We start from the raw sequence: 27,774 nt of genomic DNA, 5'->3' as shown, positions 1-27,774 counted from the left end.
TTTTAAAAAGAAAAAATTAAAACAGCTGTTTTATTAAGGAGACAACTATTTGCTAAATGCCTTCTATAAAGTGGTCTTCCCTTATCTGCAGTTTCACTTTCCGTGGTTTCGTGGTCAATATTAAATGAAAAATTCTAGAAATAAACAGTGAGTTCTAAATTATGTGTTTTGAGTAGCATGATGAATTCTTGTGCAATCCTGCTGTGTCCTGCCCCAGATGTGAATCATCCCTTTGTTTAGAATAGCCATACTCTGTACACTACCCATGGAAGTCTCATGGCTTATAATTTGAGCCCATCTCTTTCTAACCATAGAGCCAACAGCACTTTACCGGCTTTCCTCCCACATACCACGTTCGTTCTTTTATTTAAAATGAAGGTATTCTGTCCTGGAAGGATCTTTATATATGTAATAAAATTTTATTCTTAAGAGCTTTAGAGAAGGACTGCATCTGAGGTATTGGTTGTGTAGCATATCTTTAGGAATCCATAATTCTCTAAAGGTTTTCACAATGAATAAATGGTGAGAGCTTCTGAGAGTTTGCGTAGCATGGTTATTAATGTTTTATATAGTGCGTGTGTATTTATTTGGTTTTTAAGGAAAGCATAATTATGCATGATTATGATAAATTGATTTATTTTTGAAATTTATTTGATCAAAAGTGGAAATTTAATAATTCCGTTGCATTCATTTTACAATGTTTTAATTCTCTATTCTTAGGTTATCTTCATTGTAATGAATACGATAGTCTGAGATTGAGGTGGCTGAGGCAGACATTAGAATCTTTCATCCCACAGCCTTTGGTAAATGTAATTAAAGTGTCCGAATTGGATGGCAGAGAAGTGGGAGATGCCCAGCCTGAAAAGTTTGACAAGGTACTTTTATTACATTGTGACAAACTGATGGACTCCCAATAATACCACTATTATGTTTCTTTGTTGTTTTCCATCTTCTTCCAGACAGAGCCTGATACAATTTCTCAGTACCCTGGGAAATTATGATAAAGTGAACATGGAAGTGTTTTTTATTTGATGGTCAGCATGGTTCAAAGGAAGCAATAACACTGGAGTTGGAGATTATAGAATATATATATTTTTTATTTCCAGGTACCTCAAAGATACTTGGGAAAAAATCAGATATTATTTGGGTCAGTACACAAATGTATACTGTATTGCTTTAATATAAAAGAGTATAGCAGTTGAAGAAAAAGAGAGCATTTCAGTAAACTGAATTGAAATGGTAAATACCAAGAATTCAGAAAAATAGTAATGTCTTTTTAAAATGAGTAACTTTTGTAAAAGTTTTTGTATAATAGTTAAAAATATGAAATATTAGTAGACATTTTTAGACTTTTAGTCCTCCCATTACCCCTTCACTCCCCTCTCCCAAAAAAACCAAACACTGAAAGTGCACAGGAAATTTTTCTGAAAAGTATTAGTGAAGAAATGCTATAAAGAAGTACTTACCATGATGTATTTTTGGTTTTAAAAGAAATGTCTTTATTTATTTGCTGTTTTTTTTTATTATGTTTTACATAGCTTCCCTCTATATTTTGTATCTGAGAATATATTTTTAGCACATTTTTGCATTATGTGCCCCTTTTTTCTCTAGGTGTTAGTTGATGCTCCATGTTCAAATGATCGAAGTTGGTTGTTCTCTTCTGATTCTCAGAAGGCAGCCTGTAGGATAAGCCAAAGGAGGAATTTGCCTGTTTTACAAATAGAACTCATAAGGTAAGGGCTATTAATAGAAATGTTTATTTTGGTTTCTAATGTAATTTAAATAAGCATAACAAAACATGACACAGGGAAGCCCCCAAATGGAGGGTTTTCTGTGTAAGTGTCAGTAATTATTCCTCCAGAGACTGCATCTAGAAAATTTTCAACCTCTTTCTTTTCAGTCCTCATGCTGTAATGTCCCCTCTGCCCCTGCCCAGTCAGTGAAATACAGCTTTGTTGTGCATTGTCTTTTAAAGGGCACAGATGATTTTACTCTGGTTTAAAATTAGTTGTTTATATGAAGACCATCTCAAGCTTAGGGTTCATCACCCTATTCTTTCACCAGAATTTGAGCAGTTTCCCCTGTAAGAGAAGCTTGGGACCAAGATGCATTTTTTTTTTTTTTTAAATAATGGACTCATTGTTCTGGTTGAGTCAGCCTCCTAGAAAGTGGTAGTTCATTGTTAGCATTTATCTCCCCTCTAAGAATTTTCCAGAAGCACATGACCACTGAGAGATACTTGGTTTCCTTCATAACAAAGGCATTTTGGGACATCTTGTCCTGGTTTCAAAAAAATATTTGTGCTTATACCCTCCTCCCAAGTAATCATATTGTTTAATGATAAATACAGACTATCTGGAATATTTAAAATATAATTAAATGATGCCTTATCACTCATTACTTCTTACATGTGAAATGAGGATGAGTGACAGGTCTATGCACTGCTCACAACTTGCTTTACTTCCTACTTCTGATTGATTTACAACAATGAAATATGCTATTACCTGAGTTTTACAGCCAGTACTAATACATAGTCTTGTTCTTGTACCAGGTGATATATCAGCTCATTATGGTGATTCTTGGTGGTACCTACCAGAGTATTCTAAACATTTCTCATCAGGCAGTTAGACTATTTGTTTTTATGCCTCCAGTGTAGCCTTTCATATACTATAATCCTAAGATATTTTGAGAATTCCATATCACCTTTCTCTTCTCTTTGGTTATCAGCTTTGGAGTATTGCATAGCATGAGCTCTGCATATTCTTTCTCACCTAAACTTTCCTGATCTGACTTCTTAGTTGATTATTACTTCTTCTCTGGGCCTTGCTATTGTTAGACCTTATACACCTTGAGACAGACGCTAAATCTTCTGATAGCTTATTAGCATTGTGACCTCTAATATTTTTCTTTAAGCTGTGAGTAAGCAACCAGGATTATAAAGAATATTATTTTTCCTCTCTCTCTCGTGAAAAATCCTCCTTTTACTTTTTCTTCCTGTTCATTACCAAGCTTTCTGTGTTTTATGTACTGCTTTCCTGCTACTTTGTCTCAATTCATTGTAATATATTCAGATAATACAAATGAAGCAAAAGGCCCCTTGGCCAAACACCCAGCCAAATACCAGCTTTGTTCACAGAGTTAACTGTTGGACTTAAGGTTGGGTATACTCTCCCAAATGTTTTCTATAGTTTTTCTTACAACTACATATACATAGAGAGATACATTAAAAAATAACTGTCATTATGTATATATTTTTCTGAAACTTGCTTTTTTCGTATTTAATATTTCTTAAAGTCTTTTTACTTATAGATCTACTTTGTTTTCTTCAACTTCTATGAAATATTCAATAGGGTCAGTCTATCATATTCTATTTAGTTCTCTATTTTTAAGTAATTACATTATTATTATTATTAGTTTTTACTTTTACGGATTATCCTTTAATTTGTCTCATTGGACACACATGCTAAAAATTTTCTTGCTTTAAATATCAAGAAGTGGAACTGAAGATCAAACATTTTGATATATAAACTGAATTGTTTTCTAAAATGGCTATACCAGATCTGCACTTTCTGTTGTGTTTGACTTTGTTGACTTCTTGTTTCTTCTTAAAATATCCTCTTCTCTTGATTTTTATGATCATATATTTGATTTCCTGGATTTCTTTTTACTTATTTTTTTAATTTGCTCTTAATCAGCTCATCCCATAAATTTTGGGTTTCCTTAGGCTACCGATGTTAGCTCTTTTCTCTGTTTCTTTGATGGCTTCAACTGATATAAGATGCTTTCTCCCAAATATAGATCTAAGCTCAGATCTTCCTCCTTTGTCTAAGACCTATATATTCAATTACCTATCAGAGATCTCCATTTGGAAGCCCCTCAGACACATGAAACTCAATTTACCATAAACTCATAATTTCTAATGCTCTCTTGCTCCCACCCAACCAACATTAATAAAACAAAAAATCAAATAGAAACCCAGCAACATGCCTCTTTTCTTCTCTTCCATATCTTAATAATTACCATACGTACCACCATGCATTTGCCTAAGTGAGAAATTAATCTCCAACTTCTCTATCTCATATCCAATCTATCAGTAAGACATTTCAGTTGGACCTGTTAAATATTTCTCAAGTCCATCCAATTATTTCCGTCATTAATAGCCTAATCTAAGCCACCAGCATCTGTCATCTAAATTATTGCAACTGGCTTCTAATGGCCCTGTACGTCTCCAGGTGTGAGCTCTACTTCACTCTCTCTAGTAAAACCAAATCTAATCTGAAATGTAAATCTGATCTTGTCATTTTCCTTTTTGAAATCCTGCAGTAGTTCTCCCCATTACTATAAAATGTCAAATGCATTAATATGATATTCAGATCCACTTTGGATATGGTTCCTTCTTACTTCACTAGCCTCATCGTCTCAGGACTCTTCTTGCATTGTGTTCCAACTAAGCAGCTCATCAAACTCAGTGTCTCCTTTCTGAGGCTACTGCATTTCCTGTTCCTTTTGCTTAAGAGTTCTAACCACCCTCCCCTTTCTCTTGGCAAACTCTACTGGTTCCTCAGAAATCAGCTCCGATATCTCCTTATTGAAGCCTTACCTTCCCTAGGACTGAGACTGATATTCTTGTCATGTTTTTACCTTTATTAAAAAATATATTGATTGTCAGTTCCTCTGATTGACATTTGCCCAATACTTGTCTCTCCTCAACGTGACTATAAGCCCTGTGGGAGCACGGGTTGTCAAATGGTTTTTATTCCCATTATATAATTTGTTTCCTGGCATGTAGAAGGCGGTCAGTAAATAATTGTTTAAGAACACTAAATTACAAGGGCTGAGTATTTAGAGTTTATATCTATAATTAAATTACTAGCAAAGTTAATCTGACAAAAATAATAACATGATCATTATTATGCTGAATGGTAATTAGGCATAAATGTAAAGCAATTTGCATAATTTATTTTGATTAGTATTCTTTTACATAACCAAAGCATAGTTTTAGTTTTAGTTTAGCTCTTTTCCCCATTTAATGCATCTCCCGTATCATAATATAGTATTTCAGTAATCACCACGAAGATCATGCATTCATGTAGAACTTAGGTAGGCATATTATTATGCCCTAACAACTAAGGTTCTTCTTTAGTGGCCACACCTCTCTCCCATTTTCTTACTCCACAATAGGAATGGCTTTAGCCCCACATCACTGTAGTAACATATTGACAGGGCATAAAACTGACATCTCAGTCATTTATGACTGGGAAAGACCATCATACCAGAAATCTCTCATTCTTTAACTTGAGCAGATAATTTATATTCCCTGCCTCTAATGCCTGGTCTATGAGAGGTTTTGGAGTCACTTGAAGCAGCTGAAACTCTGAGTCCCTTGATTGTGTAATTATAGTGATAAAGGGGAAAAAACAGATAGCCAAGCTATAGGCACAGAAAATGGTTCCTTAATTCTCTAACATCTACAAATCTGGAGGTTAAAAAATAAAGGAAAAAAAATGGTAATTTCAGTGGCAATCTCTCTGTTATCTCCTGACTCCAAAAAAATAAACAATACTTTTTTATTGTGCTATTTTGTCGAAGACTAGACCTTTACCTTCATTTGTCTGCTGACAGATATGATACACGAAAGTACTTTATGCCTTCTATGGCATTATATTCACGGATCTTACAAGAAATCATTCATATTTACATTAAATTGGCAGCCTGCATAGTGTTCAGAATTATAGATTTTAAAAACACTATTTTTCTACAACTCAATATTCTACAACCAAATAGTAATCTTGTACATGTTTTTATGATTGTGATACTTAAATGAAAATGGATGCTTCATTTAATAGAAGTTTCTCGATGTTAATTTTTTAAAAAGGAGTAATGTTATTAGGTATGGAATAATAATAGGTATATAATCTTTTAAAAATTCTTTAAAAAATTAGTATACATATAGAATATAGAGTATATGTTATCATGAAAGTAGTAATCTAACCTGATTTTTTTTTTTTAGCATGAAAAGCTCACTGGAAGGCATAGTGATGACAGGAGAAAGATCTCAAAGCATAGTTCATTGTACACTTATTGAGGACTCTGATTTATCATACAGAAGTGGAAAAATTAGAATCTTCTATTAAATTTTATAAAACATGAACATAAAAAGTATATTCAAGTCACTCACACATCTGTCTCCCAAACCATTTTCAGAAGATGAGCATATGGGAGAGGCTATATGGAGTAATTGAACATAAGCCAATTCTATTAATAGAGTGCCATTTGAAAGTATACCTTTATTATCATTTCTCAAAATAATTTCTGAGACCAGTCATTTATGTTACATACTATATATGTACACACTATATAATCAGATTCTCTTGCTTCGTTTTTACTTAAATATATTAAGAAAAAACAGTGGGAAGATATGCTAGAAATGTTATGTATGTAGTCTTTTTAGAAAGTGGCCATGATGTTTGTGCAAGAGAAGTTTATGTGATGTTATGTGGGAAAGCACAAACTGAAAAGTATGATTTATAACAAAAATATAGGTATCTTATTGCAGTAATGTATCATGTCATCCATTTCCTTCAAGGAAATCCATCACATTTAAAATGCTGACCCCTTCTGGTTTTCTTTTTTCACCACTTGACAAGTGAAATCCAATTTGTGAACTCATTGAAAAAGGAAACTTAGATTATTTTGTAACATTTTGAAAATTTGTATAAATCATCGATATAACAACCCTTAAAAAGTGGTACTTTGGACAGTAAAAATCGTATTTAAAAAATAAACATTAAAGAAAAATCACCAGTCATCTCTCTGTCATGCTTTTGAGCTGAGATAAGGGATACCTTAGTGGCTGTGGAGCATGGGCCTTCGTCATCCATCAACATAGTAACCGAAACATTATGTGTTCATGTTGGAAAAATAATCTTTGGACATACAGTTCTATTTCCACCACTCCATGGAAATATTCCATGGAATATTACCACCACTCTTTCAGCTATGTATATATATTCTTTTTAAAGTTCAACTAATTCAGTTAACTTTGCATACTATCATCATATGCTTAGTCTTATGTTTGAACTCCAGAAGACAAAAGCAAACCACTCTTAATACTGCTATTACTACTTTTGCTACTACTACTAATTCTCTTCCTCCTCCTCTTTTATTTTCATTATTCTTTAAGTTAGGCGGCAAGAGTCCAAGGTTTTGAGATTAAAAATCTGTTATTTGGGCAAAACACATGCTTCTTTATAGTAAGAGTTTATAAATCAAAATATTCCACATTAAATGAAATTGTAAAAGATTGAGGAGACATTCATAGCTAGTTTGTAGCTATTGTATTTTCAATCATAAAACCGTATCTCAAATGTAGATTGATAGTATGAAATACAATCTCGATAATAAGATTTTATCACCATTTATTAATTTATTCAACATTTATTAAGTGTCTGCTTTGTATCAGGAACTTTACTAGGCACTGCGGATCCTAAAATATATGGGAAATTATCTTTGTTCTCAAGGTCCTCAGAAAAATTATCATAAAATGTGGTAAGAACATAATAATAGAAGTAAAGGGTGCATGGGGAACAAGAGGAGAGACACTTAATTTAGCTGAGGTTAAGAATGTGGTGTGGATGTATGAAGGTGTATCTTACCAAATAAACAACAGATAAATATTTAAACTGAAGATATTTTTTTCTAATAATTTCTCCTAATTATTAAGGTACTATAGTCTCATAAAGCATTTGGATTATACAAAGAAACATAAAGAAGAAAATAAGCCATTTGTCGAAAGAAACTGTCATATTGACTTATTTCCTTTGATTGCATATATTATTTACAAAGATGGAAATCAGTGATATACTGATTTTGATATCTTTTCCATTTAATTTATTATGAACATTTTAATTATAAAATAATCTTTGAAAACATACTTATGAAATGGCTACATCATTTTAAATCATTCATTCAGATAGAAGTATCAAAGACTGTTCTTTCTAATGATAGAATCTCATTAATGCAGAAAGAAGATAACAAAAACATATCTTAATGGAGATTAAAACATCAGCTTTTTATTGATCTGGGCAAGAACTGGATGACTTTTTAGGGAAGAAGCTAGAAGCTGGACTGTGATCCATTTCTCTTTTGATTTCCCAGGAAACACTCCCACAGAAAGAAAGAAGGCAGGTGACCCAGTTAAACATGTTGATAACTGACCTTATTGGTAAATAGACTAATGAATTTTGCAAAGAGGAGGATTCTTACCAATGGCATGCTTTGAAGAGACTGTCTTTGGTTAGGATTGCCTATGATAAATACAATCTACAATCTATAGATTTATGAGGCATGACTTTCTGGAGAATGTCATATAAGCTATTCAACTCCCTAAGATATGCTGAAGATGTAACAACCTAAATGGTCCCCATCGTGTGAAGTGACCTGTGAACTTAGCTTAGAGAGCTCATCTATTCTGAGCTAGAAGCAAGACTTATTTAGGAAGCCACGTCAGATGTCCCTGCTTCTTTTGTGCCAATTGATTACTTGCTTACTTGAAATTATTAAAAGCTTAATAGTGAGTAATATCTCTGGTTTATGAGAATGCGATTTGATAATTCAGTCCATTGAGTTAACTCATCCCTAAACCCCAACCAGGCATCTCTGATGAAACTAAATTGAAAAACATGATTTGGACCCGAGTCTCAAGTGCAAGCCTCTTATTCCACTCCCACATCTAAGTCTTAGAACTCGATCATCTCATCCAGCCACCTGTTAGACAGAAAATAAGAGCTCTCCTCTTATATCTTCTGCATGGAAACATGATTAAAAGGACGAAGGGATAGGACCTGGTGTGCCAGAGCTCAGAGAAGTCCAAGAGAACAAGAGAGGTTGTGATGCTCGTGAATAGTAACTTCATCCATTTTGGCTTCATCCGCTAGTCAAATAATAACAGTAGACGCCACTCATTGACTGCATTAGCTGGGTTTCCTCTTGTTCGCAGAGGCTCAAGTAAATAGGTGGAGAGACTCTTAAATTGTTCTCTCCAGCATTATGCTTACCCCTGCCTTGTGGGTAGGAGGGGAGGAATCTCCTCCTTTGTAGAAACATGAGGCAAGGAGGGTGATGGTTCTCCTCTAACCATTTATTCTTTCTTAAGTATTTATTGAGTGCCTATTATGTTCCAGGTGCCAGTAGTAAACAGGACAGATTCAAATCTTGTTTGACTTGGCTGCTATTATTGTTGTAATTAAGTATCCATCATTTCTGGCTCAGGAGTCTTATGTCTTTTACCAACATGTCTTTTACCGTGAAACTAGCAGGCTAACTTTTTAGCTTATAAACAGGATAAAATAACAGCACTTTCTAAGTTTTTGATATTGTGGTGCAAGTATCTTCTGTATTGTAGCTTGGTGCCTTGCTGTTTAACTCTCTTAGATTTTTTTTTTTTTTTTTTGGAAGCGTATTACAATGAGAAGTTACTACTTTTTATGTAATTTATTATATCTATATTTTCATTTATGATTCATGCTTTTTTGTTTACTGTTTAAGAAAACTTCCCATATGCCAGATAATCTGTTTTATTTTCTGGAAGCTTTATTTTTTAACTCCCATAGTTAGGTCTACAATCCACCTCAATTGTTTTTTGTTTCTTAATATGAGGTAGGAATCTATTTCCTTTCCCTCCTTCCCTCTTTCCCTATCTTCGTTTTTTTTCTGAGTTGTCCGAACAGCATCTATTGAAAACTGTCCATTTTCCAGTACTCTTTAATGCTACTCCTGTTATAAATCAAGTGTCCACATTTACATGGCTCTGATTTCTAGTCTATTTAATTGCTTTATTCATTGATCCTCAAGCTAGTATTACACTAACTTAATTACCATGGCATTAATATCATAGTATGTAGGTACAGATCTTCTCCTGTTTCATTATTTCATTTTGATTTGTTTTGTTAAGAGTATCTGGGCTATTTTGACCCCATTGCATTTCTATATACATTTTAGAATCAGTTTCTCAAGTTTCATGAAAAACTTCTTGGGATTTTGATTGGAATTACATTAAATAAATCAGTTTATTTAGACATTTTTCCAGTATTTCATCATATTTATAAGTTTATTAAGTCTCAGACTTTGTCTATAGCCTGTTTCGTATTTTCAGCAAAAACTTTCATAATTCTATAATATATATGTGTGTGTGTATATGTATATACACACATATAATTTTTATATGTTATATATATAATATATATATATATACACACATGTATAATTTTTCTGGATTCTGTATGATAATATTTTGCTTAGGATTTTTCCATTTATGTTCATAAGTGAGATTAGCCTGTAATTTTTCATTCTTAGAATATTCTTATTATAGTTTGGAATCAAGGTTATACTAGTCTCATAAAATGAATCAGGGAGTAAGCTCTCATTTATATTCTCTGAAACAGTTTATGTAACATTGCAATTATTATTATTTTTTTGACTATTTGATAGAATCTGCAATTAAAGCTATATGATTCTAGAGTTTTCTTTGTGGGAAAATTTTTGGCCATTTGTTTTTTTTTAATGATTACAAGACTCTTAAATATTTTCTCTTTTTGAATCAATTCTGTGAGTTCTGTTATTTATTTATTTAGGTAATTATCCCATTTTAACCAAGTCTACAAATGTATTGACACAAAGTTGTGTACAATATCTCCTTGTTATCTTTTTAATGTCTGCAGGATTTATAATAATGTCCTCTTTTTTATTTTTGTTAATCAGTCTTGCCTGAGGTTTGTCAAATTTTTATATCCTTTCAAGAGTGAACATTTATCTTTGTTCATCTTTTTAATTGTTAAGTTTGTTTTCTAGTTCCAAACATATGGGGATTTTCTGGTTATCTTTCTTATTATTTTCTTATTTTTATTATGATCAGAGAGCAAATGCTGTATTGTATCAGCCCTCTGGAATTTATTTTGACTTGTTTCATAGCCCCATATTAGGTCAGTTTTTACAAATATTTTATTTGTGCTTGAAAAAAATGAATTTTACATTTGTTTATTAGTACAGTATTCTATTTGTTCATTAGGTAACATTTGTCAATTTTGTTATTAGAATTCTCTATAGTATTACTTAAAACTGATCGCTAGTCGTTATTGAAAGAGGTGTGTTAAAATCTCCAAGTATGATTTGGATTTGTACATTTCTACCTATAATTCTGTCAAGTTTTGCTTTAAATATTTTAAGCTCATGTTATTAGAAAAATACTGTTGTTAATAGTCTTCATATTATCTCCAGAATCCTTAGGAGCCACCCTATTTTGGCTATTAAAACATGGGGCTCTACTATTCCTACTTAGTCTTGAGCTAGACAGCTCTGCCTCTATTTATTTTAATTGCCTGTGCTTTTCAGTAATACTTAATTCGATAGCTTATTCCATAATAACACAACTGCTTTACATACATATATACAAACTGACCAAGTCAAGAGTTGCTTAAGTATTTTTAATAATGGAGTAATGTGATTATATTTATTTTAGATTAATTTATTTCACATAGAGGGTGCATAAAAGAGAACAAACAAAAAGAAAAGTAATTAGGAAGTTATTAAAATTTTCAAGGTAAGTAATAATTATCAATGGGTTAAAGTTAAAAAAATGAAGGTATTCAAAATAAGATGATATATAAGCATTTCAGTAACTCATCATATTTATTCAATTTGTAAAATATTAGTGATGTTAGTATGAGTTTAAATTATTTTTCCTTAACAACTTGAGAAGCCTCTAATGGATATCAAACAAAATGAAAACCTTGCTTCTTTCATTAGAAAGGTTTTCTTGGCACTTGGCTTCATTCTACCACTTCCTACAGGAATCTGAACTTGCCATGCCTTTGACCTAAATGGAGTCACTAAAATGCCTTTAGTAAACTTTATGGGCTTTTAATTATTTTATAATCTGGCCACTGCAGGAGTCAAATGACTTTCTTCTTTAAAAGGAGACAGCTGTTGTTTTCTTCCAAAGAATTATTTAGGATACTGGTTTTTAAACTTTGCTTTGTAAAGACATAGAGATTCTGTAGCATTGTTTCTGGAGCCATCTTGAGGGAAGAGAGAAGGATGACCAGGAGAGAGCCTCTTAGTTCACCACACACCAAATTCAACTAGGTGTGATAACTTAATCTGGTTAAACTTGTAGTATTTCATTTGGAGAAAGTTTCTTGTTACTAAATATAAAAGTTTGAAAAAACTTTTCAAAATCATTTAAATCAGCAATAAGCAATCTCTATTCATTTATAAGCGCATTTTCTATGGGCCAAAATTAAGTCAGTTGTGGTTTTCTTGAAAGCTTTTTAGTTCTTTGTCTTTTCATGAGTGAAGAGACTATATTTAGTGGTAGATCAAAGATCCTATCTTAAAGTTAGGCCTAATGTGTCTTTTATCACTCTTTTAATTTAAGTAACACAAAACTAGATTCCTTATGTTCAGTCTCAGCAGAGTTGTAAATCTCTAATGCATCCTCCCATATCCATCTTAATGAGGTAATTAACTGTTAAAAAGATGTATTAAAGTTGAGATCTTCAAGTAGAAGCCGATAACAAACATGTTGAGACTTGTCATTTGTAATCTATTTCAGGAGTACCTAGAGTCATTACCCTGCTCTACCAGTACTGTATACAAAACCTTACTGCCAGTGGACAAAACATAATTATCAACATTGTTTTTGTTTCTTAGGTTGACAAAGGAATAGCTGTTGGGTATGGTATCTCTGAAAATAGCAAGCTTGGTCACGTTTCTTTATCTTGAATTTACAGAACTTCTTTGATAATAAATAGTTTGATATCTAAAAATTCGATTTCTTACTGTGAGCACAGTAAAGACGATCCTTAAGGCTTGTAAAAATAACACTTTGAAAACTGATGCTAGCACTGGGTAACTGTTAACCCAGAAACATCTGTATTTTAGATGCTTGTAATACCTGAAACTTAATTTTAAATCTGCATTTACTTGATATATTCTACATGAGCTTCGACATTTCACCTTAATATTTTCTTTGTTTGTTCTGCATACTGGTAGTAGGAATTGTTTATTTGCTTTCTTGCCCACACTACTGTTTTCCAGTAGAAATAGTGTATTAAATTAGTGAAATGACGAGAAACAGGTAGTAGAAAAATGAAAGAAATAGCAACTACCGAAAAGGAACAAAAATAGAAAAATTAGAAAGGAATATTTTCTAATTCTAACTCAACAATGTAACATAAAAAAAAATATGGCATGGTAAAGAAAAGTAAATAAAACAAAAAATATTAAATTTAGAGGAATAAACATTTAGAGTGGGATAAGGCAGAAAAGGAGATAAAAATGTTGTGATCTCATAAAGTAGTTTTACCATTGATTAAATTACCTTATAGTAACTAAAATATTTCTATTGGTATATCGAATTGTTGCGGATTTTGGCCTGTGTACCCGGAAGTACCAAGTGGCACTCAGCGAACTAAGAATCAAAGGAGCTTTATTTACACCTGCAGGCTCAGAGGAGTCACTGTCCAGAGTCTGAGTCCCGAACAAAGGCAGGCAGGTATATTTATACATTGATTACTTCCACATACTTGGCGGTCTTTTGTTTCGCACATGTGGGAAAGGTAGGGTTCAAGGGAGAGGAGGTTGGAAAAATTCCTCTGGGACAGGGTAAATTACTTTATGTTTCCCATATCAAAATTAAGCGAATAATTTTTTTAAAGCTTATATTTATTTTCTGCCTTTTAAATCAGATTGTCTGCCCCCTACACTAACCTATTCTGTTAGATTTCCCTTATGTTTCCAAAAAGGCAGTGTCAAGAATAACATTTATTTTTAAATATGACTTAATAGCATTTTTGGTACCTGTAAGGATCCTGGTACCAGTTTCACTGTAGTGATGGGAGTTTCCTCCCACACCACCAAGCAATTCTCTGCAACACCAGCTGGGTGTCCTATAGTTTAATTCAATTCTGACACTATCTCCAGGTAGATAGTGCCAGATCCCACAGAGTAAGGGATCAGTCCTACAAGATTGCCACCACCTCACTTGAGATGCCAATTGCAAGTCCAGGTTGTCACCTTTGCTTCTGACCAGTCAACTATAAATCAGAAGTTCCCATGACCCCTCTTTTGGTTTGCTTAATTTGCTAGAGTGGCTCACAGAGCTCAAGAAAACAGTTTACGTATGTTTACTAGTCTATTAAAGGATATGATAAAGGTTACAGATGAACATCCAAATGGAAGAGATGCTTAGGGCGAAGTATATGGGAAAGGGCACAGAGCTTCCATGCCGTCTTTGGGCACTGTCACTCTCCCAACACCTACATAGGCATGAATGATTAAGTCATTAGTCGTTGGCGGTTGTTTCGACCTCAAGCCCCTTTCCCCTCTACCCCAGAGCTCAAGGGGTGAGCTGAAAAACCCAACCCTTCAGTCACATGGTTGGTTCCTGAGAAACAATTTCCATCCAAAGGTGCAGTCCCAAAGTCATCTCATTAGCGTAACAAAAGACACTTTTGTGCTTAGGAAATCCCAAGGTTGTAAGAGCTTTGTCCTAGAAAAGGAGATGAATATATATTTCTAATTATAAAACACAATATCTCAGTACCACATATTCTCAATTTAAAAGTAGTGGCCACGGTTTTCCATAGAGTCAAATTCACTTAACTCAAAGTTAGCAAACTTTTCAACTCATCAGAAATGAGAGCATGATTATTAAGTAGTAACCTTCATTAACAGATTATTTTACTTTATGTAGGAATTTATCTATGATTCCTGTTGACAAGAAGAAAAAATTTTCTCATTTAATGAATTACAAAATTGTTTACAAAATTGTTTTTCTACATAAAGCCTCTGTCCTATATTAGTTTCATCTGTTCTATAATATAAGAGTTGTAAGTTTGAGTTGTTCCCTGTTCAGAATTTTTGAGTGTTAGTCATAATTAATACATTCCTTTGCTTTACACTGAAAAGTTTTCTGCCTGACCACCTCTTGATTATAGTAGCATCTATTCATTCATTTAATAAGTATATTTTTAGAGCATACTCTCCAGTTGCACTACATATAAAAAATACAAAACAAATATAAACCCTGTTTTTGAGAAGCTGAAAATTTATTGCTTGGGAAAAACAGAAGAGGAAGGAATTCTATGGGGAATGAGTGAAGTTTTCAGAGACTATGTGAGCTTTGAAGTGGGTATAGGAAGGATGAGGAAAAGTTAGCCTGGTCAGAAGGAAACTGAAAAATAGTTATGTAAACATTACAACTTGTTAAGCATCTAGAAAGGTGAATGAATTTTAACTCTGACTTGATGGTTAATTACACAATTGTGTTTGTGTTGTTCTACAAGGGGCAGAGGTATTGCTGGCTGTCAGGATTTGGTCAGAGAAGAACCCTCACAACTGATGTAAGGGATTTCTTATAGGAATTAGATCTTAATCCTTGGAGGTAGTTAAGCAGTCTATAGAAATTGTGTGTGACTATGCCCCTACTTCTAGTGTGAGGGTTGAAGTTAGCAGGGTCAATAGCAAGCACATGAACTGGGAGGGAACAAAGGCACACTAGAACCCAGAAGGAGAAAGCGGAACCACGTCTTACTATCACCAGAACCTGCATAGGTTTCTTACCACTACTAAGCATCCAACTTTAATAATGTGTAATCTGAATAACTGGTGCATTTTGTTATGGAGCTGCACAGTAACTTAGTTTAGAATTCAGAGAAGCTGAAGGGAGATCCCGTGATTGCTGGAAAAGCTGCTCCTCACCCCACCTACAAGTTGATCCAGTGCATCTGTAACATGTGGGTACACTAAGCTACATGTTCGTGTCAAGAAATTTTGAGTTACATAGACATATGTAACATACAACCCTATCAAGATTTAGAACATTTTCACCACCCCAGAAAGATTCCTAGTGTTTCTTCAGAATCTATTTACTCCACTTACCAAAGGCAACCATTCTGATTTCTTTTACTGTAGATTAGCTTTGCCTTTTCTCAAACTACATAACAATGTAATCAAAAAGCATGTCTTTTTAATCTGGGATTTCCCCTTAACATAATGTTTTTGAAGTTTATTCATATTGTATGTATCAGAAGTTTGTTCTGTTTTATTAGGTGAGGCATGAGAGCAACATTTTTGCTTTTGGACTGAATCCTGTTGCCCAGACAAGAACATTTACTCAGAAGTGCTTGAGCAAGGCTTGAGACCACCTCTGTAAGAGCTACCTCTTCAGGGATAACTTTTTACCACTGCTTCACTTTGGGGCACAGAATCTGTTGACTTTCCCAACCCTATCAGGCCCAAATTACTGAATTATTAAGTCAATTTAGGTTATAATCCACAGGCAGACAGACGTCCTTGGTAGAGCTTCACTCCTTCCATCTCTGTTTCCAATTTCCCAAGATCTATCCTGAGCCTTCTCTCATTAACACACACTAACGTTTTGAGATTTTCTTCTATTCACCCTAGAGTTATATAAGCACATGATCTGTTTTCTAAGATATCATAACCAATGGTTTTATTAAGTTTTTTCCATGGTATAGTAAGGGCTATTGGCTGTATTAGGGTTCTCCAATTTGAAGGATGGGCCAGCAGGCTGGAGATCCAGAGAAGAGTTGTTATTGTGGGTCAGGTTCAAAGGATATCTGCTAGCAGTATTCCTTCCTGTTCAAGGGAGTCAGTCTTTTGTTCTTTTCAGGCCTTCAGCTGACTGGATGGAGCCTACCCTCATTAGAGAGGGCATTCTGCTTTACTCAAAGTCCACCAATTTAAATGGCTATATTTTCTGAAAATAACCCCACAGAAACACCCAGAATAATGTTTAACCAAATATCTGGACACCATGGCCCAGCTAAGTTGATACAGAAAATTAGTATTCACTGGCTTTCTAGTCTGTACTATTTGTTTGACTTTGTCCCCTATTGCTTGCTTACTAAGCCAGTTCTGCATTTTAGGTTTTGCTAAAGTAACTACATTTGGTGCCAAATTCAGTATCAGTTAAGATAATTTATCTTCTAATATAACATAGAGAAAGAAACAAAGAGAGACTCAAAACAATAGTAACTTAAGTGAAAGTCTGAGTGGGCTTCCTGGGGTTGCTCTGGCCATCATTTGATTGCCTGACTCCACCATCAGGGATCCAGGCCCCATTTATCTTTCAACTCATGGTCCAGGGTGGGAATTCTGGCTCTTGCTATTTAATCTGCATTCCAAGTAGGAAGGAGCAAAAGAGTGTACCTCACATTACTTTCACTCACATCTCATGGGTCAGACTTAGTCAGGATTACCTTTAGTGAAAGGCAGCTTAGGAAATTAGCCTTAGCTGTGCCCAATTAAAAATCTCATTACTACTGAAGGAAGTGAGAACAGATATTGAAGAGCAATTAGAAGTATCTATTACTAGTTGGAAAATTCCTTGATCAGATGACACTGGAGGAAGCAAAGAAAATTAACAAGAAAATCCTTTATCAAGAAAACCAATTTGAAAGATTTTACAGAAGAAATAAATGACAAAAGCCTCAAGTAAATGAATGGGAGGGGAATAGACATATGTCATCAGATTTGCAAGATATTTTCAATGAAGAATTAATAGAATTTGGTGATTGATTGGCTTTAGAGTGGGAAGGGAAAGTAGGTGTCAAGGATAACTGCGGTTAAGAGCATATGATGTACAGCTTTAGTTCCCAAATTTGAATCCTCTTTTGGACACTTAGTAACTGAGTGGACTTGTAAAAGTTGCTTAACACTCTTGCCTTCGTCTTTTCTTCTGCAAAGTGTGAATAATAATTCATGTCTCAAAACTTAATAGATCAAATGAAATAACGTGTAAAACATCTAGGAAAAAACTTTAAGAAGATAAACTAAGGATAAAGTTATAGAGAAAACTGATATTTAAGGGATGGGAAGAAGAAAGGTATCTGAGGAGGCCAAAGGGGAACTTCAGAGAAGTAAATGATGAACAAAGAAAGAGTCATGTCCAGAAAGCCAAAGTGGGAAAAAGTTTCTTGAAGTTGAGAATGAATGACAGAATCCAATAGTATAGTAGGATGAAAATAAGCCTTTTAGCTTGGGCTGGCTTTATACTCGTTTTATCAAAAAGCTTCTGAGGAAACATATTTTTATGTACCTTTTAGAGTTGTGGAAACAATTCGATTAAATGAATTACCAGATAGTTTGGAATTTGGAATAATTACCAAATTACTCCAGATTATTTGGAATTTTAATGGAGTAACCACCTTTGATATCTAACCATTGAGTCTTATTTGTTAAAATTCTTTAAAACTATGATTTAGATGTCAGTCTGTGATGAAAAGATTCAAATTATGTCTTAATGTGAGGTGTTTCATTTACCTCACCATAAATTCTGTGCAATGGCACTTTAATAGGTAAAGGTTGTATGTGCTATAAAAAGAGAGGGTAGCCAAGGTTCTCCGGTCATAGCTTCAGACCTATTAATTCGTAGTTCGTTATGTTAAAAGTACCTAAAAGTACATAGTTATTCTTTACCTTCATGAGTATTTGGGACAATTGGGATGATGAAATGTATGTATGCAGTATCCTCTGCCTTATTGCCCCAGATTCCATACTTACTTCAGCAGTGATAATACTTATTTCACAGTATATAGCATTGGCAAACCTTGTGGTCCTTTTCCTGGTAGTATACCAGGGTGACAGTCTTTGTGCTTCATTAATTGGCTGTGTAACTTTAGGCAAGTCACGGAGTCTTTGTGACTCCCATCTGATAAACTGGGTCAGTCTATTTGCCCTGTGTACCTCATAAGGTTTTATTAAAACTCCATGTGTGAAGTGCTCTTTAAATTAAGCACCAAATAAACATAACATTAATTAGGCTGATCACTTGTCCTTCAGTCCGTTAACACAGGAACAGTGTCTCATTTGATTCCTGGACCAAATCCACATTTCTTTTGATTCAGGAATATTCTCTTCTCTCCCTCCCCCTCACCTTCCCCCTCCCCCTCTCTACAAGAAAGTATTTCTTCATGGAGAATTATGTGCTGTGTGTGCAGTGTCCTCTGTAAGCATTTCACCTTTTCAGTTTTGGATTTAGTTTGTCATTTGAGCAGTAAGATACAAAGATTGCCAGTAATTTTTATGCATTTTTTACACTAATAATTATATAACTTTTTACATAGGTTTCAAGTGACCTTATAAAGTACCCTTATATAGAAACTCTGAAACATTAATTAAATCTTAAATGCTTACAAGGAACCAGTTGCAGGATTGATGCTCCTATACTCATTTAAAATTTTTGAGATTACTACAGTATTACTTGATTTTAAAAATGTTTATTGTTAGAGCTTCTAAGATGGGGGGGGGATTAGCTTGCTAATGTTGTGGCAATAAAGGAATCTGTAAGTCTGTTTTACTTTATTGCTTGCCTGTATTTACATCTGAAAGAATGGTAGCTGTTGCCTCGATGCTTTAATGGTGATAGAAGGGACAGGAAGAAAGATGAAGAATAAATATATTAATCATAAGAAAGTTTAGCTATAATCTGAATTTTTCAAGGGAACAGATATCTGTGATTGCTTTACTTCTGCATCAGAAATTCTTATAGGAGAGACAATGACTGTGACTTCAAACATGTTACAAGGGAAATATAACAAGAAGTTGTGTATCTCCTGATGTGAAGTCATGAGGAATTAATGAAAAGGGGAGAAAAATCACTTTCTACATTGGTCAAAAGATGGCACCATTGCTGTGCTGATTGTTTTCTATAATTTGGGCTTATGCTTTTTAAATGCAGAAAATAGTTCAATTTAGTGATCTAATTAACACTGACCCTCCCAACACAATGCTGAATTTCTATTCAAGAACCAGAAGAATAGACCAGAAAAGTGGAATTTATATTTTTAAAATGTGTTAGGTTGTTTTAATAGCCATTTATAAAAATAACATTCTCTGAGACTCAGAGATTTACCATAGGAACAACAGGACACCTGCATCAAGTTTTCAATTTTCATCAAGTTAGAAATACCCTCCCTTTGGAACTTCGATAGCTGTCGGGTTTCAAGGTGTTTTAGTTTTTCATATGTTTGTTGGCTTAGTTTCTTTCAAGTCATTAAACTTCTGCTTTTATTAAGGTAATTTTTTTTCAAGGTATTAAAATTATGTGATATTTTTCTTTTGTTTTCCTGGGTCATTATATTTTACTTGTTGATAGTTGGAAAGTTACATGGACTAGTCTAGAAATGTAAAGGTGGTCTCTCTTCTTGTGCTGGGAAAGCAACACTTTCTCATCTTATTTCTAAGCCAGTATCTTAAGTGACTCTTGGGACCTGAGTCTCTTTTTCACTAAGCAGATCTTTCATGGATGGAGAAATTCAGTGAAAAGCGCTGAACAAAATGATGAAATGAACTCCTGGGGGGAAAAAAGGCTTTATTATTGATTGTACATAGTGTTCTGTAAAATACAAACATACAGTGTATTTTGGGGAGGTGGGATGGAAGCCTGATTGTATTGAGAGAATATGAAACAATCTAGTTTTCCTTCTTTATGTTAGAATAAGAAAACACTAATGGACTCCTGCATATAGACTGCAGATTTGCCTATCCGATGCTTTTTAAAGTTACATTTAAATGGTTTACTTTTTAAAATAATTAAATTAAGCTTTCATCAGATTACTGTGACTAGTTTATCACATACATGTAGTACAGAATATATTTTATATAGCTTTGCATCATAACTCATTTGAATCTAAAATACAAGTCCAAAATCTTATTCAAAACTTTTGAGGCCAGATGTGTTTCAGAATTCCATTTTTTTTTTTTTTAATTTAAAAAAGGTAACAAAATACATATGTGGTATATCATGTCACCCACTTCCCCCAGTAGTGTTTGGGGCAACATCTTTTAATTGAATGTTAGTATGTTTTCAGCAAAACATATGAATAGTTATACCACAGGGGCTAAGTCTTGACCATAAATAACTTTACATCAACTTAGATAAGATTTTGAGGCCAAATGAGTCGGTCACGAACTTAAGAAAAGACTGGAAGTCACAGAGCTTTTTTTGGGTTTCACAGTGGTATATCAGAGATAGTAGACCTGAAGTACCATTCAGGTATACTCTGTGAACTGCCAAAATTTCATTAAGGTTTTCTGTTTATAAATGGGGAAGTTTTAATTTAACATTATATTCTATTTAATGGTTTCTTTTTTTAGAATATGTTTTGTTCTGTTTTTATCTGCTTTATTGACTAAGTGGTTCAAGCACAGAATGCATTTCAGCCTATTCCATAATATAGTGAAAGACAACCAGAGATTTGGAGAAATTTGTACAGACAGTATCTGCCATGAAGTGACAGGGTATCTGGCATATGTTCTGTGGCAAGAAAGCCATCATTCTTTATCTCTGTTAGGAGTACTTAGGGCAAAAGTATTTCTCATTCTATTTTATGCTTTATTATTAATCAAGATCAGCTTTATTTCCTACAGCAGTGTTGTGAGATAGAATCTTATTTTATATTTTAAGTATGGGTAAGCCTGATCAGCACTTAGGAAGTTTCTGAGGGGAATATAGATACTTCAGGGGAATGATGGAGGGATTGTATTATGTGGTAATTCTACTTCCTTTGAAGGACTCTCCCTAGCTCTGCATTACACTTGGACATTGTGTATTGAATAATATATAAAACCTAAGATAATGTCTACTAGTTTCCATTTAATTTTAAAATATTAGGTTTGCTTTTACCTAATTGATCAAAATAATACTTTTACTTCATTTATTATAGTCATGACATCTTTTTCTACCTTCTATTGGTATGATTAAAAAGCTCTTCTAACTCTCTGTCATCATTTATAGTTCAATGGTAAATAATGCCAATCTTAATACTACTTGGTTTTTAGTAATTTCATGCAATATAGTTAGTGGTATTGCACAGGTGAAAAATTACCCATTGTTCAGGATCTTGTTAAGCCATGAAACAGTCATTGAAAAGCTGAGAGGACCACTCATTTGAAGGCTAGGGGAGGATACTCTTATGCCAAATTCATGCTGCTTAGTTGTTTCGTTTTTATTCCTCTTATTAAAAAAAATAATAATAACTTTTCATGGTATGGAAATTTATACAGGCATAAAGAACCCTTTTGCCTTCTACTAGAACCCAGATCCAATGTCTTGTTTTTCTTCTCTAATCTTGACTTATCTTTTTATATAGTCGTTATCATGACTTTGCCAGTTTATTACTATTATTTATGTCCCTCTAACTTTTAAATTGTTTTTTCACCCTCCAGAATTTTAAATTACTTAGTGGGCTTGTTAAGAACTACTAAGCAATACCTTTCTTTCATTCTTATCATTTTTCTTCTGAAGCAACACAATCCTTCTCACATCCTACTGTGTCTAACTGTTCTGAAAATACTCATATAGTTTTGTTTTTTTTTTTAATAATTTGGTGGAAACTTAATAACAGCTTGGTTCTGATGGACTGTTTCAAAATATGTGTGAATCGTTATGGAAGCAGATTATTTATCCTAGACACTACTAGAGTGGGCAGAGTACTGCATATTTGGGTACTTATATTTTAGGTATGCGTTTTCATTTAGTATACTGTAAAACACATACTAAATATCTTTTAATTTTTATTAGAATCCCAATACCAGCAGTAAGTTTTTTAAATCATTAAAACTAATTTGATTATAGACTTGTTAAATACTCGAGCCTTAACTAAAATTGAGTACCTGTTGTCATTTATGTATCAAAAGTGAAGAAACTCTTATGCATATTGATAAATGCTAATTATAGAGATAGATTTATACTTTGTGCAAAACCAGTGGTGGATCTCAATGTGGACTATTTCAATTCATGAGATAAAAGCCTTCTGTGGCATAAAATAATTTTCAGTGTAGAAAAGTCTTGGCTGTGTGAACCTTGGAAATGAGTTCTTTTTTCCCCCACATTGCCTGTTTTTCTTGATTTTTGAATACAAAATTATGGTATTTTGAAATTCAAATTACTACCAGCAAAAGGACAAAACTAGTATTTAAAGAACAGTCACCAGCAGCAAAACCAGAACAATTGGACAGGAATCCCTAACATTTTGCTGTAGGATGTTGAGATTAACCCAATTTGTAAAAAAAAGCCCTTTGTGTTGCCACATACAGTTTCCTTGTTTTGAAAATATGACCAGTTAAGTTATACCAACCTAATTTTAGAAAGATAAATTATAAATGTCGGAATGAAAACAAAGCAGAAAAATCAGCCAACATTGGCAACATTATAGAAATTAATTTAAATTTGCATCAAACCAAGAACATATTGTTTATAAATGATAAAGCTTCTATGTACTTTTGTACAGCTGTAATGAGAAAGAATTATACTTCAGGCATTGGCTTTGCTAATTGTGGAATGAAAATCAAAAAAATTCCTTTATTGGGAGTTTGAAGATATCTGTGTTCGATCCTTTTGTGGTTCATAAGTGCAATGATCAGGTATTCAAACTGTTGTGTGAGATGGTGCCTCCCTCAAACCTTGTTATAGCCTGGGCACAGTACTCGTCTGACATGAGAGGGGAAAAAAGAAAAAAAAAAAGATATCTGCATTCAAATCTGTATATATCCCTTGCATAGCTAGTAATCTTTTTTTAAAGAAAATCTTATATCCATTGCTATAGTCAGTAGAAAGTGATCCAAAATGAGTGTTGTAACTTAAACAATTTTAGCAAAATTTAGCATCTACCAATGCCTTAATATATCAATGTGAAAAAAATTAAAATGCCATCACTAAGTGTGTATTAGTTTCTTATCGCTGCTATAATAAATTACTACAAACAGTGGTTTCAAATAACACGAATGTATTATCTTATACTTCTGGAGGTCAGGAGTTCAAAATCAAAGTGCTGGCAGAGTTATAATTCCTTCTGAGGGCTCTAGAGGTGTGCTAGAAACTGAATGCTTGTGCCCCTCCCCCCCCCAAAATATATATATTGAACTGTTAACCCCAAAGGTGATGACATTAGGTAATAGGGACTTTGGGAGGTGACTAGTTTATGAAAGTGGAACCCTCATGAATGAGATTGGTGCCCTTTTAAAAGTAGATCCCAGAGAGCTCCCTTGCCTCTTCTGCCATGCAAGGACACAGCAGCCATCTGTGAACCAGGAAGCAGGTCCTCACCATATGTCATACCTGCCAGTGCCTTGATCTTGGGAATTCTCAACCTCCAAGACTATGAGAAATAGTTGTTTATTGTTTCAGCTACCCAGTCTAAGGTATTTTTTTTTAATAGCAGCCTGAGAGGACTAAGACAGGAAGAATAATTTCCTTACCTTTTCCATCTTCTGGAAGCATCCCACATTCATGGCCTTTGGCCAGCAATCCTGTTATTTCAGCCTTAGCTTCAGTCATCACCTTTCTTTCTCTGACTCATCCTGCTTCTCGTTTCCATTTATAAGGATCTTTGTGATTATGTTGGGCCCACTGAGATAATCCAGGATAATCTTCCCATCTAAGAGCCTTAATTAAATCACATCTGCAAATGCTTTTTTGCCAGGTAGCTCTTCATTATAAACTTCAGTTATTGGGATGTGCTCTAGTCATTTAAATATAGATGTGAGACATGGGGCGGACTGTACTCTTAAATCCAGTAGAAATTCTAGAACATGATTTTTTTTAAAGAAGTTCTTGATTACTAATTGTTCTAGGGTTTTCACCAGAGCAACAAGACTAAAACTTTTCTGGTTTTATGTCTCAGTAGATGACCTTGCATCCCATTTCACTCTTATTATCAAGGCTATCATGAACTTTCATTTACCTTAAAATATCCTGCTTCTCTGTTCATGCTCCCAAGTTGTTTCAGATGAGGAGATGAACCCCATCTTTTCTAAAGCTAATGCTTTCATTTACAGTCTGAAGCCTGGGACTATTCTTCTCTTGGATCTGCATTTACATTTATGTGCAAGTCTTCTACTTAAAAACAACAACAACAACAACAGCAACAACAATAAAAACCTTTCTCCCATCTTTTCCCTAAAGCGACACTTAAATCTGGTGAAATCTTAATTTTCTAAATTCCGCCTCCTTTTAAGTATAGGCATTCTCTGAGAGTCTGTATTTAGTCCACTGTTTCTTGTTTTTTTTTTTTTTTAAACTTTTCCTGGGAAATCCTATTTTTTCCCATGATATCCACTGCCACTGAGCCCTAACCACCTTCCTGAAGGTTAGATGCTCCTTTCCACCTACCCGCTGGAACCACTCAATATATTCAAAGACAAACCCATTATTCCATGCTCTCCCCCCACCTTCTTGTCCTTTAAAGAACAAAACAATGAACCAGACATCCTCTCTGTCTTACCTGTGTTGATTGATCTGATTACCATTTTCCTAGTCATCCAAGGATACATTAGAAATAGTTGTAAGGCTAGAAAACATTCAGAGTTATTGCAGTCTGAGTCTGGGTAAGGTTAGTGTCAAGTATGCAAGCTTCCTTTCCTTCAGACCCTGTAGTTTGCTTTTAATGCACCTAACCAATCTAATTAATTTTCCTAATTACGTGCAGGTCTGCAGTTAAGGCCTTACGTCCTGGAGGGTTACTTGTGTACTCTACATGCACACTTTCCAAGGCAGAAAATCAAGATGTGATCAATGAAATTCTAAACTCCCACAGTAACATGACACCTGTGGACATTAAGGAAATGGCAAGGACTTGCTCCCAAGACTTCACATTCGCACCCACTGGCCAGGAATGTGGGCTCTTGGTGATTCCAGAGAGGGGCAAAGCCTGGGGCCCAATGTATGTGGCCAAATTGAAAAAATCGTGGACTATATGATATTGGTGATGTACATTTTGTAAACTATATCGATGTATTACATTTATTTTTCTGGGCTCTCTACATGTTAACATTTAAATAATTGTGATGTTACTTTTTCTGGGTCTATTTGTAATCCTATTTAGTTAATACAATACTTTAGCATTTCAGAATTTAGGCTTGAGAATTTTCTGGGTATATGTTTTTCCTAGAAATGTATCTATAGCGATGATTTAAGATGGTACAGATGGTGTTTGTTCTGTGTAATAAATCTGCTGTCTTTTACTTGGCATTTTGTAGTTAAATTAATCTATATGGTTTTATGCATAAGATGTGTAGAAATATATTTTATCCGTGATGTTCGTACTTTGAACCTTTAAAAATGCACATTTGCTGGCTCTCTTATTTTTATCGTTACAAAATATACAGACTCTTTCAGAGCTTTTACCCCCTTTTCTTTAAGAACTGATTGGTATTCTGAGACTTAACTTCTTAAGCACTATTTCTAGTTCTAGAAAAATAAGTTTCTTATTTGCTAAGTTGTTTTTTGTTAAGGACTGTCTTCTGTTTACTGCAAAGGTCAGTGACTCTATTGACACAAGCTTTATTTCTCCACTTTTTTTGTATTCACAAATACAAATTGAAAGGGTAAATTATGTTGAAAGGCCATTAGAATAGCAGATTCACATGCACATGTTTGACTTCGACATTCAGCTTGTAGAATAATGGAGTCTATCCAGCAGGCTATAAAGCAAGTACTCGAAACAAAACCAGAATGATTAATAACTGTAATAACTGAACTATATTTGGAGAGTTTTGTTACATAATTGCAGTTATAATGAGCACTACAGAATCTGATTATCTTAGAGTTGCAATCTGGAGGGGCTTTTTATGAAATGTTATATGAGAGTATGATGTCACATATTAATGCACAAGAGGGAGATACCTAATGAGAATGGATTATATGATTACTAAAACCCAATACCATTTACTAGGTGGCTCTCCTGTTTACACATATTCTGGGACGATTTAGCTTTTAGTACTTAGGGTTTTAGCTTCAAGTTTGGATCCTGTGTTTTCTGTAGAAATTGCTTCACTTAGTGTCCAAACATAATTTTCCAACTATTAAGAAAAAGTATGCAGCATACTTCAAAAGATTGAATCTCTTTGGAAATTAGCTTTTTTTAAAAAAAAATGAACTCTGACTATATAAATACAAAATTCTGCAGTTGAATCCTTTTGAATTGTTTATTACATTCTGTGCACTTAAACTAAAGACTGTTTGTTCATTAACTGTTGTTCGTTTTGCAAGCATGTATTACTGGGCTCCTGTAACTGTGGAGTCCTAGGAAGAATGTTTTTTCTGTACTTTTATTCCACCATTAGCCATTTTTTCTTTATATCTAACCAATATGTTTAAAGAAAAGCTGGATCTCTTAGATTGAATCAGATATACTTTGTTAATGCAGAAGATTAATGATAATGGGAAATATTTTTACTTTTTGTGTTGTTTTTTGGTGTATGCTTATTGGTTGGTTTTTTCAATTTGAAATCCTGTCTTTAGATACTATAGGTTGAAAAAGTGCATTTATTCTGTGTAGGTTAATTGCAAAGTAAAATTTCAAAATGCACTGTGTTGAATGTCATTGTTTTCCTAAAATAATGCCATGAAGCCTATTCTGAATACTTAGCATGCTATTAGATTAGACCTCCTTATGATTACTGAAAAAAATGCAACTATATTTATATATAGATCTCTCTATAGCTCACTTTATTATTAACAATAATTATAAAACAGCTAACCCTTATTGAGTATTAAATATTTGATTAAGTTCTTTATGCATATTATCTTTTTTGACCTTTAAAACAACTTCAGGAGTGAATATTCTAACCTCCTTCTGTGACTAAGAAAAAAGCTCAGTGCTATTTGTAGCTTGCCAAGGTAAGTAATGGATGGATCCAAGATTAAAACTAGCTCTAAAGGCCAAGCCCTTCTCCCTGTACTATGCTGTC

General features: G+C 33.9%; 1 protein-coding gene and 1 non-coding gene across 4 annotated transcripts in view; both read left to right on the top strand.

The window, feature by feature from the left end:
* Positions 1 to 27,396, top strand: part of NSUN3 (NOP2/Sun RNA methyltransferase family member 3) — a 48,526-nt gene extending 21,130 nt beyond the window's left edge. For all 3 annotated transcript variants that reach the window (XM_011356399.2, XM_011356400.2, XM_011356401.2), the window contains 3 exons: positions 721 to 875; positions 1,612 to 1,733; positions 25,512 to 27,396. In XM_011356399.2, the coding sequence (XP_011354701.1) occupies positions 721 to 875; positions 1,612 to 1,733; positions 25,512 to 25,782 (548 nt within the window). In that variant the 3' untranslated portion in view covers positions 25,783 to 27,396. The remainder of the gene's footprint in view (positions 1 to 720; positions 876 to 1,611; positions 1,734 to 25,511) is intronic.
* On the top strand, positions 23,417 to 23,521 carry LOC111737409. Its single transcript, XR_002779434.1, has one exon. It is a non-coding gene; the product is annotated as a small nucleolar RNA U13 (small nucleolar RNA).
* Positions 27,397 to 27,774: the final 378 nt, after the last annotated feature.

Source organism: Pteropus vampyrus, unplaced genomic scaffold, assembly GCF_000151845.1.
Source record: "Pteropus vampyrus isolate Shadow unplaced genomic scaffold, Pvam_2.0 Scaffold26, whole genome shotgun sequence".
In the NCBI taxonomy this organism is placed as follows: Eukaryota; Metazoa; Chordata; class Mammalia; order Chiroptera; family Pteropodidae; genus Pteropus; species Pteropus vampyrus.
The sequence above is the reverse complement of the archived record's forward strand: the minus strand, read 5'-3'. Positions and strand labels throughout refer to the sequence as shown.